Consider the following 14823-nt stretch of genomic DNA (forward strand, 5'->3'; position numbering starts at 1 on the left):
TATGTAACGGGGGGAGAGGAAGGAAAATGATGGAGGGGAGGGACAGGAGAGAGAGAGCTCCCTGAAATCCTCTGTGATATTATGAGTCCTCGTATTTTATTTTTGGATTATTACAACATTACTGAAGTAAATTAAAAATAAACTGATGTCTAATTATATCCCAGAAGCCACAAAGATTTCCGATCGTTGACTCAGCCCCGCTCTCTTCCCTCATCTTCATAAGGAGCTTTTTTGATTTGAGTTAATGAAAGTAAAAGACAGTAGATGAGTATCAGATGCTTTTTAAAGCTTTAGTGAGTATCTTTCTGAAGTAGTGGGATTTGTGCATCCTAAACTAGGGGATTGTTATTTGTGTTTTGACTCAGCAGCAGTACAACCATCTCGGTTACCATGGTTACCAGCTACATGTGATAAAATTAACCATACAGACTGCTGCTGCCCTAATCTAATAGCATTGCTATTCTAAGCAGTTATATTGACTGGAAGAAGTCTACAAAGAGAGTTTTTCAGTCCTTTTTTTCCTTCTGTTGCTTTACATGCTTTAAAAAATGAAGCCATTTTAAGGCTTTCTAATTTGGATAGTTAAATTTCGCGCCTTCTTTTCTACTTTGTTTCTTTAAAGGCATAATATGTTGATTTTGCTCTGAAATGCTTACATTAGAAAGTCCTTCTGTTTTTTCTTCCATTTATTTCTTAAGTTTTCACAGAACCCCAAATGTTTACAACAGTTTTCTGAGCCAGAGAAATTTCTCTTTCATGACAGCTGTATGTTTCTTGTCACAGCAGCTGTTATGAAAGAGAAGCTATGTAAAAGGAAGAAAGGAAGCTCATGCCAAAAGATTTATTTAGCAACAACAAGCGGCGTTTTGAGCCAACATGCTCGTCCTTAGACTTGTCGATGATGTTGGCTTAAAACCTCACTTATCGTTGCCAAATAAATCCCTTTAGTGGAAGCCTCCTGGTGTGTGGACCTTCCTTGTAAATGTTTGGTTTGGATCCAGCACCAACCAAAGGATGTGGGTGTCCTATTGTGATTTTCTGCTAAAGACAAGATAGGTTTATCATTGCCATGGTAAGCGCTGGATGTTATGTAAAAGACAACACAAAGAAACAGGAACTGCTGCTGGAAGCTGCTGTTCTGTTGCTGTATCTCATTTATGTTTATACTGCTTACTTGTGACCTGACCAAGCGGCAACCTCCTGTCCTGGAAAATGAAGCTGATGCAGAAGTGCAAAAAAATTGCACTATGGCAAGTGTCCACTTGAGCCCGGCTGCAGAAACACAGGAAGTGACATAGACCAGTGGTTCTCAACTGATGGGTTGGGGCCCAAAAGTGGTTCACGAAGCCCTTTTCAGTGGGTTGCGGATGTGTGCCTGGGAAAAATTTGCGTCAAATTGTCTATGAGACTCCATAAAACATGCATGTTTTGTCCTGTTTCATTGTTTTGTTATACCTTTCATACTGTCTCAGGCCGAAGCGCTATTGGGCAGTGGTTTCGATATAATTAGGAAAACCCTCACTGATCGGTGCATCTCATTTGATAGCTTAACAGGCAGACGCTACCTCCAGAAGGCCGGTGTTAGTGCTAGCTTAGCTGACAGGATGTTGAGCTCAGTGGGCGGGCTCTTTGTCTGCTGTTAGGTTGATCTAAAGTTTGGCTGAGATGACGATTTCAATATGGAGGCCGCCATCGGTTGGCTTCTAAAGCAGTTTGAGTCCAACTATTGTAATCAAACAGCTGACGTCACACACAGGCTTTGACCAATTCTTTTTGCAGTGGAGCTGACATGCCAAATAGACTGTTGCATATGTATGCATCTTCAACTTTTCACCCTAAGTTGAAGATTTTACTTTGAATATAAATGGTTTGGTTTATTGGATGAAATAAATGTATAAATAAAAGAAATGTATTTCACTTTCACTCTTTGGTCTTGTTTTAAAGGTTCACATATTTTACTCCTTTAAGACAAGTTTACGTTGGTCTCAGAGGTCCCTAAACAAGCCTGTGAGGTTTGTTGCTGAGAAACACTCCAGTGTTGGATTTTTGCATGTCTAAAACCCCCTCTGTTTCAGCCCTGTTCATAATGAGCTGTTTATGTGTCTGTGGGTTTAAATGTTAATGAGCTATCTGACTCCGCCCCTGACCCCGCCCCTCTCAGAAAATGGATGTTGCTTAATGGAAGTAGCTCTCCTGATCCAGCTGAGAGGAGGAGGAACTTTATTCCAACCGGGGGGGGGGGGCAACAGAACCCAGGGGTGGGGCTTACTCCCCACATGACATCATGAGGGGAAAATCTTAGAACGGCTATTTTCAGCACACATTTTCTGAAAGATGGAGAAAAAGAAGGGAAGAGGGAATGGATTTTTCTGGTTCTTGAGGTGATTGTGGACAGGCTAGGAGCACTTTTTTTTTTTTTAAGAAAAAGCCTGAAAGTGTATTTTGCATAATATGTGACCTTTAACAGAGAAATATGGTCCAGCTCTGATTAAACTGCTGCTATACCACAGATACATCTAGCTTAGTGTTTCATTTCCCAGCAATCTACAATCAGAGTGGACTGTAAATTCATGACAGCTATTTACATGCTCAGGTATTTTACCCACAAAGGCTCAGGTGATGAGCTGTTTTAAGAAATGCAAACCAAGATACTACCTGAATGTTGAAGTTACACAGCGGGTCATGTCCCCAGCCATTAGTAAACTATAAACGGGGTTCCAGAGATTTAAAATGTAGAAACTAGGCAGGAGTAGAATCACTCAGACATACAAGGAAGCTAAGAATATTTGGAAATGAAGCCAATTTGCCAGATCGCTCATTAAGCCCAAAGAAAGACAAGGCAAGGCGTCCATGTCTGCTTCTGTCAATTCATACAGGTTTGCAAAAATTTAGATCTTTTCAATGTAGTGTCTTTGCGTCAGGTGGGACTTTGTCTCTGTACCACTTTACTTTAAACTTTTCTTAGCATTTTTGGAAATGCTGGAATAAAGCTTGCAGTGCCTGTTATATAGATAGTCCAGTACAACTGATGGTCTACCAATGTGGCTATTTCACCTTAAACAAAACCCATAATGCACTGCACAGTGATGTTTGTTACCAGGCTCTATTAAAAGGTCATCAAAGGGCTTAGATTAATAATAGGGAACATGTGAATGCAAACTACTGCAACTATAATCTTTTCTATTAATTATATTTATTCAGTTGTATTTATTCCTAATCAGTATTTATATTGTAGTGCCAATCGTGGTCGCCATAATCCTAAAATCCAGTTTGTCATTGGTCATCCCTGCATTGTGGTAACCTCTCGTCTCCATCAGTATGAATGTGGAGTTAATAGGTCAGTGGTCAGTGCTTTACAAGCTAACTTTGTTTTTTTGTTTTTTTCATTCTTTGTCCTTTATTTTGACCCTTTCTGTCCTCTGATCCAGTTTTCAGGAGCACTGAAAAAGTTTTTAGTTTAATTTTTGGGTGATGAAAACACACAGAGACAGTTAATGAGAGAGAGAGAGGCTGAACTAATGAGAGAGCAGAGTAAATCTGTGCCACAGTGTGTGAGCTGACCCGGCCTTCACCCCCCCACAGCCTCGTCCTCTGATCCACTCGCTGACTCCCACTGTTAGCAGCAGGGACGCTCACCAATCTGCAGCTGGACTCAGAGTCTCTCTACAGGCCCAGTCCTTTTCTAGACTCATCATCAGCTCAGCTCAGACTGAGACCAAAACAAACTAGAAATTAAAACCACAAGTAGCGATGAACCCCAGCATGTGTGCACATTAGAGCTGAACAATACTAGGAAAACTCACAGTACAATTTCTTTGCAATATAAATTGTGAAATATAAAAATGCCTACACACAGTAGTGCTGTTAAACAGAGCGAGCAGTTTTACCACAGCTCTTCCAAACATCCTAGTTTTATTTTGGATGCTGAAGTTCAGCCCATTCTTCTTTGGCAAATCTCTCCAGCTCCTCCAGATTTGATGGTCTTCTGGCATGGACCTTCCCAGATTCTCAGTGGGATTAAAGTCAGGGTTTTGGTCAGGCCAGTCAGTAAGGTTCACTTTGGTCTTCTGAGGGTAGTTCTTCACCAGGAGACACGGATGTTTTGGGTCATTGTTGTGTTGGAAGACAAAGCGAAGACCCAGACCCAGTTAAGCTGCTGACCGTTCTTTATGAGTCCTTCCACCTTTACCAGATTCCCAGTCTCAGACTCACTGAAGCATCCCCACAGCATAATCCTCCTATCACTGTGTTTCTCTGTGGGGACAGTGTTTTCTTGGTTCTCCTTCTTTTTCCAGACATCTCCAACATCTCCATGGCCAAAGAGCTCTAGTTTGGTCTCATCTGACCAGAGGACACGTTTCCAGGATCAGAATCTTTCTCCAGGTTGTCCTTAGCAGACTTTTGTCTGGCTTTAAGGTGACTCTTCTTTAGAAGTGGACTTTTTCTTTGTCTGTTCCTGTGCAGGACTCTAGTGATGGTCTTCTTTGATTTGGCTAAGTCCTTCACTAGAGTCTTGTCAGTTGTTCTTTGGTCTTTAGACACATCTCTTGCTAGTTTTCCTGAGTCTCTGAAATCTTTCTCTTCCTTTCTCTGTCAGGCTTGTTCTGGACTGTGTGGCTCTAACTGAATTTCTTCATGATCCTTCTCATGATGCTCTGTCCAGTGATAGCTTAAACTCTAACTAAAGTTTTTAGAGAGTGTGTAAGTGTGAAGATAACCCTCATGCTTTGAGCATCACAAAGTTAGAGCATGTGCTTTGCACTGTAGCTCAACAAAAAGGTCAGGTCTAAAGGGAGCTAATAATTTGACTGCTGGTAGTTTTGGGGGACATAATTATGTTTCTGTGTAAAAGTAAAATAATGTATCTAAAATAAACTAGGATGTTTGGAAAAGCTGTGTTGGGAAATCATTATTAAATAGTAAAATTTTTATACCTGAACAGGGGCTAATAATTTTTTCCTCACCTGTACATTTTCTCAAACTTCCATATCTGTTTTTATTTTAGGGTCACACTTTAAGATCATGCACAATATTTGTTCAGTATTTAGAAGTGGGTATACCCTATGAACACCAAAAAATGAGTGGGTATTCTCTGTTTGTTTGCCTAAGATTATTTTATTTTATGTAACAGTCAATTCAGACCCCTGCAGAGTGTTTCTGGCAAACACTCATATTTCAGTAACAATAAAACAGCAGCTGACTGTGCAGCCCTGGTGCATGCACATGAATATACTACTCATCAGAGGAGATAGACCCTGCACAATACAGCCTATGTTTGCTTCTTTTTTTAGATTATCTTTTGGGCCTTCTGCCTTTGTTATGATAGGACAGCTGAAGAGAGACAGGAAATATGGGGAGAGAGAGTTAGGGTAGGACATGAACCCAACAGCACAGAAACCGGAATCGATCCTGCAACTAGTGCATCGAGGATTACAGCCGCTTTATATGAGCGCATTCTCTATTAACTGAGCCAAACCGGCACCCAGCAGCCTATATTTTTGCCTCAGATAAACATGGACCTTGTTCACACATGTACAATAATTCTAAAAATGTACACAACTTTTCTGGTTACACTAACAAATTCATCACCCAGCTTTTTTCCTGCCAGCTTTCCTCAAGGGTTTTCCAGGTGTTCTAAGAGAGGACTAGAAGACCCACCAGACAGACAGGTGGTGTTTTAAGCGTCTTTTGTCAGTGTGGCAGGAAAAAGTCTACAGACAGTCAACTCCCCTACAGGGAATGTCAGGAGATTTTCAGAGGCACAGGTCATGTGACCGGGGGTTTCAGACTCACCTGCAGTGAACTAATCCCTGTTCAGGCCTTGTCTTTGAACATGACATCATGGTATAGTATACATGTCAGTGGTCTTTGCTGGTCTGGGTGTGTTGCTGCAGGTGAAGAAGAGAAAGTGAAACCTGATCTTGGAATAGTCATACATGTTTGTGAATGTAGCTTTGTGGCGTAATCTCACCTTTCTGGACAGAGAGTTGATGCTTTGTCAAGTCCTCCTCCTGCTGTTACAAGGTCAGACAAATCTCTTGATGCCGAGCTCTGTCCTGTTTAAAACACCTGAAAATCCCCCAACATTTGACTGACTTTTATTGATATTTTATTGATTTACCTCTCTAATAAACTTGACTCCAGTGAAAGAATAAAGACAAAGATACAGTCATGTGTTTGAGGATGAATATCAAATATTACAGATGTCTGATGGCAGTCATGTTTGCTAACATTAGCCATCCTCCTACAGAACGTCAACAATGAGTGTGTTTCTGTAAAGAGAGATGAGTTACGTTATCAGCCTCAGTGGACGAGCATTAACCTCCTGAGACCTGAGCTTTTATTTGAATGCATTTTTAGTTTCTACCACTTATTTGGGATCAGTAGGACATGAAAAACACTCAGCCTTTTCTTTAACCAGGAATTCGTTTTTCCACAGATGATGACTGCAAATCTCCTGAAGGTCCTGGATCGGTTTCAGAGCAGATGGTTTTGCTGTTTGGCAGTTGGTCAGTTGTTGGGGGTCTTCAGTCAATCAGAAATGGTGTCAGTCACTAAAAGAGCGATGGGGGAGTCATTCTGATGACAGACCACAATGACTTACTGAGGCCAAGCAAGAACAAAATTTCCACTAAAAGTTCTGAATTTTTCCTACATTTTCTTTAAAAATTCTCTAATATTTGTGTAAAGTATCTTATAAAAAGTACCCAAACATTTCTTCAGATATGATTCAGTGAAATGTTATCATAGAACCGAAGCATTGCAGTAAAAGTTTCTCCAAAAAATCTGTGAAAATGGCAGACAATTCCCCAAACATCCAAAGAAAATCCCTGAAATTCCATATCAATTCCTGAAATTTTCTCAAAAAATACCTGAAAATTTTTGAAATTGCTATGAAGATACCTAAAAATTACAAAGCACAAAAAAGCAAGAAAGCAAAAAAAGAAAAAGAAATTGTCCAAAATTACGAATACAGAACATTTCCCGAAAATTTCCTAACAAATTCCCCAAAACAAATTTCTAAATTTCAATTAAATTGCCAAAAAATTCCAAAGCAAATTTCCCTCAAACCCTCAAAACTAATACAAGCATATCCTCAAAATGTCCATGACAAAAATACTTTGAAAATATTCAAAGAAATTCCCTAAAATTTCTACTAAAATCTCCCAAATTTTCAACGCAAATTCTCCCAACGTTTCAAGCAAATAACATAAATTTTAATTGACATTTTGGACAATAATTTCCAAAATTCTAATAGCAGAACTAACTTATTAACATGTTGTAGGACATCCAGAATATAATGTCCTCATGTGTAAATGCAGGGTCTAAGGATGTCAACTTTAATCTGTAAACTGATGTAAACAGTCAACAAACAGAAGCAATGAAAAAATTGGCTTAAGCTCACATTACTAGCAATACTTCATTCGTAAGTTTGCTATTTGATATTATTAAGATCACATGTTGTCAGTTTTAAAATGTCTCCTGTTACCTTTGAACGTATCTACATTCCTTTGTTATACTGATGGTTTAAATTGCCATCTACAGTGTTGCATCTAAAGAAACTGGATTAGATAATTAACCGCCGGTTAAGGAAACGGGATGAAGAAAAAAACTCCCAGAATATGATGTGAAAATCTTCAGTTCCTCTTGCAGACACCCGGAGCACGCGTTTAAATAATGATGAAGCAAAGAAGTTAAGGTCACTTTTTCCTCACCATGCACTGAGGAAACGTGGCCCAGGGAGAAGTTTGTCTTGTCAGAGATAGCCCCACAGTGATGATTGCTATGAGAGATGGAGCTCTCTGATTGGTGGGTCAGTGGACCAAAGAGTCAGTCAGACACTACAGGGCAGCTTTTTGAAGAAAAGTATTTTATTTCCTCTTGTTAGAGTTAAACAGTCTCTAGGACTCTGTGGTAATCCTGTGTTGTGTTTCCTTGTTGGATTGTTGGATGGGAAGGTGAAGTCTGGACGTGATTCAGGTGTGATGTTCTGGTTTGTTTACATGGATTTGTGTGGGATGTGTCAGGATGTTGTGTTACATATTTGTGGTGTGTGTTCACTAAGCCACATGCCTCACACAGATAACAATGATTCACTTGTTTCTGGGTTTATTTATACACTTTTACTTAGTTTAATAAGAGTCCTGGGATCTCGTAATCATAGTTAGAGGTCTTAGATGTTTCAAACTGGCCTAGGTAGAGCTGGGCAATGCAGTCTCAGAATAAAAAAACTGAGGGGGTTTCAAGTCAAACCTGATTTAGGATTTTTTAAACTGCTACTTACAGTGAATAACTCAAAACAAGTTTGGGTTTATTTTAACAATTAAATTTGGGTCAACATAATTTCCCTTTTGGTAATAAAGCATATGGTTTAAATGCATCTTAAATAGTGTACCATGTCGTTTCAGGGGAGGGGGAGCCTTACTAATGACATAAAGAGTGTATCTGAACCATCCAGGATGCAGAGTGTATGTCTTAGACGTTCCTCTAAAATACCTGAAGTATAGACAAAAACAAGTACTAGTCCAGTAGTTCCCATCTTTCTGCCTGCATCCAAGAAAAGTTGAGCCCCTTCAGGACCCACAGAAAGAGCTTATACACTCATGTAAAAATGAACATTAATATTATTTGATTACAGTGATTACAGAAGAGGCCCACACACAAGTGTTGCTTCCAAAAAACCTTTGTATAAACTATTCATTAAAGTCTTAGCATGATTTTAGACATCTAATTTTTATTTTCTTAGAGCAGATGGAGCCTCAAGCCCTGGCCTCAAGCCTCAGACCCCAGGTTGGAAACCACTGCACTAGTCAGTAACTTGCACAGTGCAATCTTATGTAGCTGGAGAAAAATAAGTGCTGGGTTGGTCTCCAGAGATGCTTTTGTGTGTTTATGACAGGGAGAGAAAAAAGAAGCATCCAATCTTAGCTCATTGTGACGTGACATTTCTGACCAGTGTGTCCTGAACTAAACTGGGTGAAAACTAAGAGGAGAGGTGGTCGAAGTTCAGGAGAAAATCTAGATTTCTCACAAAGATGATATACAACTGAAAATTGAATTTTCGTCCTGGTTGAGACTTAAACATTCTGTAATATGCCACGCCAGATGGACTGTGTCCCATATCAGGGCTGAACAATTTTGGAAAATAATCTAACTGCGATTTTTTTCCCCCCAGTATTGAAATTTCGATTTGATATGTGATTATTCCTTAACTTTTTTAAATTTCTAAACTAGGGCTGAACAATTCTTTAAAAAAAATCTAATTCTGATGATTTTGACCTGTATTTCAAATTGGATATGAATTGTTGTATTGAAGGTTTTTTGTCTTTCTTATATTTAATTTTGAAAATTACAAAAAGGAAGAAGATAGGATTTTTGTAGACTATTCTAAAAAATGGCACCTGAATGATTGCAGATATGTCATGCAGAACATCTCTGCTGCTGCAAAACGTTCAAAACGGGTATTTTGACTCAAATGTCAGGTCAAAGAAAAATGGCACCTTCTGTGATTTGAAAAATGCAGCATTCCATATTGCGATTTAATCTAATTTTTGATTAAATTCCCAGCCCTATCCCATGTCTATGGAATGGGACGATGATTGGACAAATCCTCTGCCTGTCAAGTTCATGATGAGCCAATCAGACCAACAAAACATAATGTATTAGTCACCATCAAGGGGTAAACCACATAACATGAGCTTGACAGGGAGCTCTTGTGGCAATATAAAATTCTTCGCTATCAGTGGAGCCACTTTGTAAATCAAGATCTTGCTAAAGCTGGTCTAATGATGAGAACAACTGAATCTTTTCCACCTCTCATTGTGTTTTTTTTTTTGCTCTTCTTTGTTTAAAGAAATGTTGTCCAGTTCTGATCAAACTACCATTATAGCTGCATCTCTTCACCAGCAGCCATTGTTTACAGGATTGCAGCCACTTCAACTAAACCACCACCCTTGCTACCCCCTCTCTCCTCTCAAAGGATGCTGATTGGTCCGGTCATTCCTAAACAAGAACAAGTGAATCAGCGAGCTGCTTTGCAAGATGGATCCATCTGACAGACAAGCCACTAGTTGGTTTTGCCACTGTGGACTTTGACCTGGAAGGCTTATGATATTAAGATGTCAAAGACAGAAAAACAAGACAAACTTATTGATATGGATACAACCAGTGCACCCATTGCCTAACTTGTTTAATTTTGAGGTATGTGGTGAACTTTGTCAAAGGAGACAGGTCCAATAACTACCTTTAAAGCCTCCTGTAGTAAAGGTGGACATACTTCTGTCAATAAAGTCATTGTCCATCACTGCTTCTATAACCTTAAATGGTCGAATGGAGCCAAAACTGAAGCTCAGCTAGCAGACAGAGAAGATGCACAACAGCTTCAGTTATTCTTGACATCATTTCCATGAGCATCTGTCCACCCCTCACTGCAGTCTTTAAACAGTGTTTTCTGAGGGTAAAATCTTCACATCACTGTTCTAATACTAATCCAGTCTGATGATGTGAAGCTGCAGTTCTGACAGTTTTATCTCAGAGGTGATGATGGGCGTGTGTGTTTGTTTTATTGTGTGTTATCTGCTGTTGATAATGGACGTCTGATAAATACCTCCCTCCCTGACTCATAAATGATTCAGTTTCCTGCAGAATCTGAACCAGAACACAGACTGCTGGTCAGCTACGGTGAGTCTGTGTCCTTGAGTTCAGCATCACTTAGTTCAGTACAGCCTGAAGAGTAGTTGTCATGGTTACCTTTGTGTGAGCCTCTGATTGGTGCAGAGGTGTGCGACCTTAAGAAAACACCAAACAGAGGAGAGAAAATTCCTCCAAATGTTTCCATTTAAAATCATCTGTTTTTCTGCAGATCCATGTTAGAGGTCAAACATTTATCTGTTTATGAGTTAGTGAAGTAAAGCCTGAGGGGGAATTTACTCTCCCTGCATGCTTTCGTTTGTCTGACACTCTCTACTTTTACTGCAAACCTTCGTTGTTAAACCTTTATTTATTTTTTACCGATAATCTTAAGGGCTTTTTGTCTTTATTGGGATGGGACAGCTGAAGAGAGACAGGAAACATGGGGGGTGGGGGGACCTAAAAGTGCCAAGACTGGGACACTGATCCGGCAACCAGTGTGTCAAGGACCACAGCCTCTGTATTTGGGTGCCTGACCCACTGAGGCAAACCGGCACCCAATAGACTTTCATTTTAGTCTAAAAAAATCTCTAAAGTTTCTCTCATTTACAAAGACGTGAACTAAACATGGTTTAAACAAACCCAAGTAAAGATGAGTCTCATAAAAATAAAAAAGAATATCACACACTGCTGTAAGGTGGTTATAGATCATGGTCTTCATTAATAAGACAGTGAAATCTGCTTAAAGGAATGATCTGTTTTGTGCTCTGTCAGTGCTCAGCTTCCTCAGTTTCCTTTGGTTTTAATGACTGTTACTCTGTTTTCCTTCTGCAGACTCCAAGCAGACCGAACACCTCTCCTCCTATCAGCTGACCGTCCCTCGACCAATCGGAGACAGGCTGAGGCGGGACGTAGACGGACAACCGCCTAATCAGGTAGAGAGGATTCCTTGCACCATATTGTTTTTAGAGATTTGTTATTCTTTGAGTGAACTTTGACCTCCAGGAAACACACTCAGCTGATCCACTTCCCGTGTGTTTCCTTACTCAACCCTTTTTGAGTCCGCAGCCCTGAGCAGCTGAAGACTCCAGATCTCAAGATCATTATGAGTTCATGTGGAAAGACTGTAAACAACCGTTTATTTAGCTGTTCTGGGGTTGATTTACCGTTCATGTCGCCATTATTCCATGATCTTTTTTCTTTCACCATGGATGAGTGCATTAGGCAGTTAAAAGGTGTTTGCTACAAACGGTGTGTGCTTTCATGTCAAATCCTGTAGTTTTATGTCTCAGCGGCTCTGTAGCTCTGTGACCCACCGACCGCCTGTTGGCCTGTAGCTTGTACCACAGGATGAGACGTAAGGTTGACATGGTGATTATTGCTCTCAGGAGGAGTCCATGCATTTTGTTGTATTTTGAAGTTGACTGGATGCTGTGCACATTTTTCTGGCTTCTGGGGTGTGCCAGAGCGCAAAGATTATCTTCAAAGGGAGGGATTTGCACCACAGTGTGCTTCACTACAGATTGCTGCACAGACGGAGTATGTGGAATTTGAGAGTAGTGGTTATTGGCAGGCTGTTTAGAGATAAATATGCTTCTCTCTGCCATTGACAGCAGAGTCTTAACCAAGCTGATCATTTTGGGTCATGGGTGATGAGAAACATAAAGTCCTGTATACTGATGTCATATTTAATTATCTGATCAATCAATCCATCTCTCATGTCAGTGGAAGGCTAAAATTTAACATGCAATCTTATGACATTGTCTAGATGGTACACGTATGCCTAATCCTAACTGTGCATGAAGCTGCTGCATGTTCTGTAATAAAAACCATGTGATTTGAAACATGGGAAAACACACTGTGGGATTGTGCACAGCTAAAATTAACCCCAGCTGAACATGAACAGTGGATTAAAGAAAAACACAATTTAATGAGTTTGGCTGGTGTGTCACACATGACGAGGAGTTGACTGAAATCACACTTTGTCACAGTGAAAGTAGTCAGAGAATAAGGTGGACCTTAAACTCATCTACTGTACAGTCTAATAGGGACTCTGTTAATGTCACAGGACCACCTTAAACACAGCAACACTCACACTGAGCAGAGACGTGCTGTTAGAGGAGGGTTTAATCTGCTGAGTGCGAGTGTGTTTCCTCTGCTGTCATCTTCTTTTCCACCCTGCATGCTGGAGCACGCTCAGCTTTCCCACTCCCTCTCCCTCTTTCCGTGGAAATGTGAGCATGCTCAGAGGGAGTGACAGTGTGTGAAAGAATGATATTAGGGTGTGTACATTTTCTATGAGTTTGTGTGTCTCTGTGTCTGTGTGTGCCAGCCTGCAGCCGTGTTTTCCTCTCCTTCTCTGTCTGATGTGTTTTAATCTCTGCAGCCAACATCTGAGGAAACCGATCTTTACAAACACATCAGGTTTTATCTCTAAGGCATCACTTCAGCCTTCTTGTTTATTCTGTATCATCGGTTTATTACTGCTCAGCAGTGTTAATTTCGCCAACTACGACTGACTAAAAATTTTCGTTGACAGCCTTTTTTCCCATGACAAAACTAGACTGAGACTAACAAAAATAGATTTGTGATGACTAAAATGTTTTTGAGTTTTCGTTGACTAAAACTAAAAGGATAGAAATGACTAAAATGTGACAAAAACAAAAATGCATTTCATTTAAAGACTAAAACTAAAACTAAAATTAAAAATAAATGCCAAAATTAACACTGCTGTTCAGTACATTTTCTATAAAAAAAAAAAACTTTTTAAAGAAAGAATCTGCAGAGTAACTTTCCCCTCACAGAGTCTCCTAATGTTGCTCACTAGAGCTATTGCATCTATGCACATGAGCACAGTATTTCAGGAATGCACTCAGCACAAAAATGCACAAATTTTCACTTGGACTTAAGGTTGAACAGATCAGACTTTAGATTTTGGAGGTCAAAGGTCACTTTGAGTTTACATGTTGTGAGGTTATACCATATTGCAGCTTCTTAGGAGCTGTAGCTACTTAAAGCATTGTCTTTTGAAGTGCCTATGCATTTGCCTTTTACCGCTTTCCCACAAAAATTAGCGTGTTGAAGCAGGTTTTTTAAACGCGGGTAAACCCGCTAACAATCAGTAAGGGACTCCTTTCCCATTGCCAGCAGACCCAGGTCTGATCGCCAGCAGACGAGCTGCGTGGCTGTGTTTTTTTTTTTCCTCTGGTGCGTCAAGCTGATGTCATCACGTTGATGACATCATCATCAGCGTGCCGAAACACAGCTAGGTAAACAATGGAAAGGAAGATGGAAGCCATGGACACAGTGGTCAACTGTTTTCCGTACTTTGTCCTTTTGTCCCTCTTTCAAAATATACAAACTCAGCGCAGACTGAACGACATTCGAGCGCTGATGATACGAAGGCGGATGGAATTTCAAAGTCCAAAAAACAACAGTGCTCCTCCCTCAGCTGCTGGCGTCCTTTTGTTGCCCCAAGTCATGGGCGCGATATTATGACGTAGGCACGTTATGCCAAAGTCATCCCGCGTTCACGCGGATGTGACGTTCCCACTGGAGCTGATAAAAACCCGTGTCCATTGCAGGGTCAGTCAACGCGGGTCTTAATGCCGATTAGAGCCTTTCCCACTGCCAACAGGAGCAGATTGTTAGCGTGTTTAAACGGGTTTTTCAGCCAGTGGGAAAGGGGTATTAGACCGCTTTTTGAGCATGCTAAGTTATTAAGTACAGTCAATTTCAGATTTCCATATGTCCTACACCTCTTTTAATTGATATTTATTTTATGCATCAGTTTGACCCAACGCATGTAACTTGCCCTTTAATCCAGTTGCAAAACATGCATAATCAAAGGAATCCCTTTTTTTGCAAACCACACAGTACCACAGAAACCCTCTCCACCCGCCTTGTACTTCCACTGTCTGACAGATGTTTAGCACACAGAGGTGTAAAACCACCAGGCAGTGGTTCTGGTGTAATCTTGTCTCTTTTGTGCCGTTGTCAGTGCAGTACAGTTTGTGTTGTTTCCTCCTGACCTCACGCCGCTGATATGAAATTTTATACATTTTGATTTACATGATATCCTTCCAGCTGTGTTGATACGGTACAGTAACTGAGCTCTGTCATGCTATGATGTCAGTGCTTTGGTATCTGTAACACGTCACCTCCCACTGATCTGCCTGCAGAATGAGAGACTGT

General features: G+C 40.3%; 1 protein-coding gene across 2 annotated transcripts in view; it reads left to right on the forward strand.

Annotated features, from left to right (window-relative positions):
- LOC121509357 (disintegrin and metalloproteinase domain-containing protein 9-like) overlaps nucleotides 1-14823 on the forward strand; it is a 71969-nt gene that overhangs the window by 18438 nt on the left and 38708 nt on the right. For both annotated transcript variants that reach the window (XM_041786654.1, XM_041786655.1), the window contains exon 2: nucleotides 11464-11564. In XM_041786654.1, the coding sequence (XP_041642588.1) occupies nucleotides 11464-11564 (101 nt within the window). The remainder of the gene's footprint in view (nucleotides 1-11463; nucleotides 11565-14823) is intronic.

This window comes from Cheilinus undulatus, linkage group 5, assembly GCF_018320785.1.
Source record: "Cheilinus undulatus linkage group 5, ASM1832078v1, whole genome shotgun sequence".
NCBI lineage: Eukaryota > Metazoa > Chordata > Actinopteri > Labriformes > Labridae > Cheilinus > Cheilinus undulatus.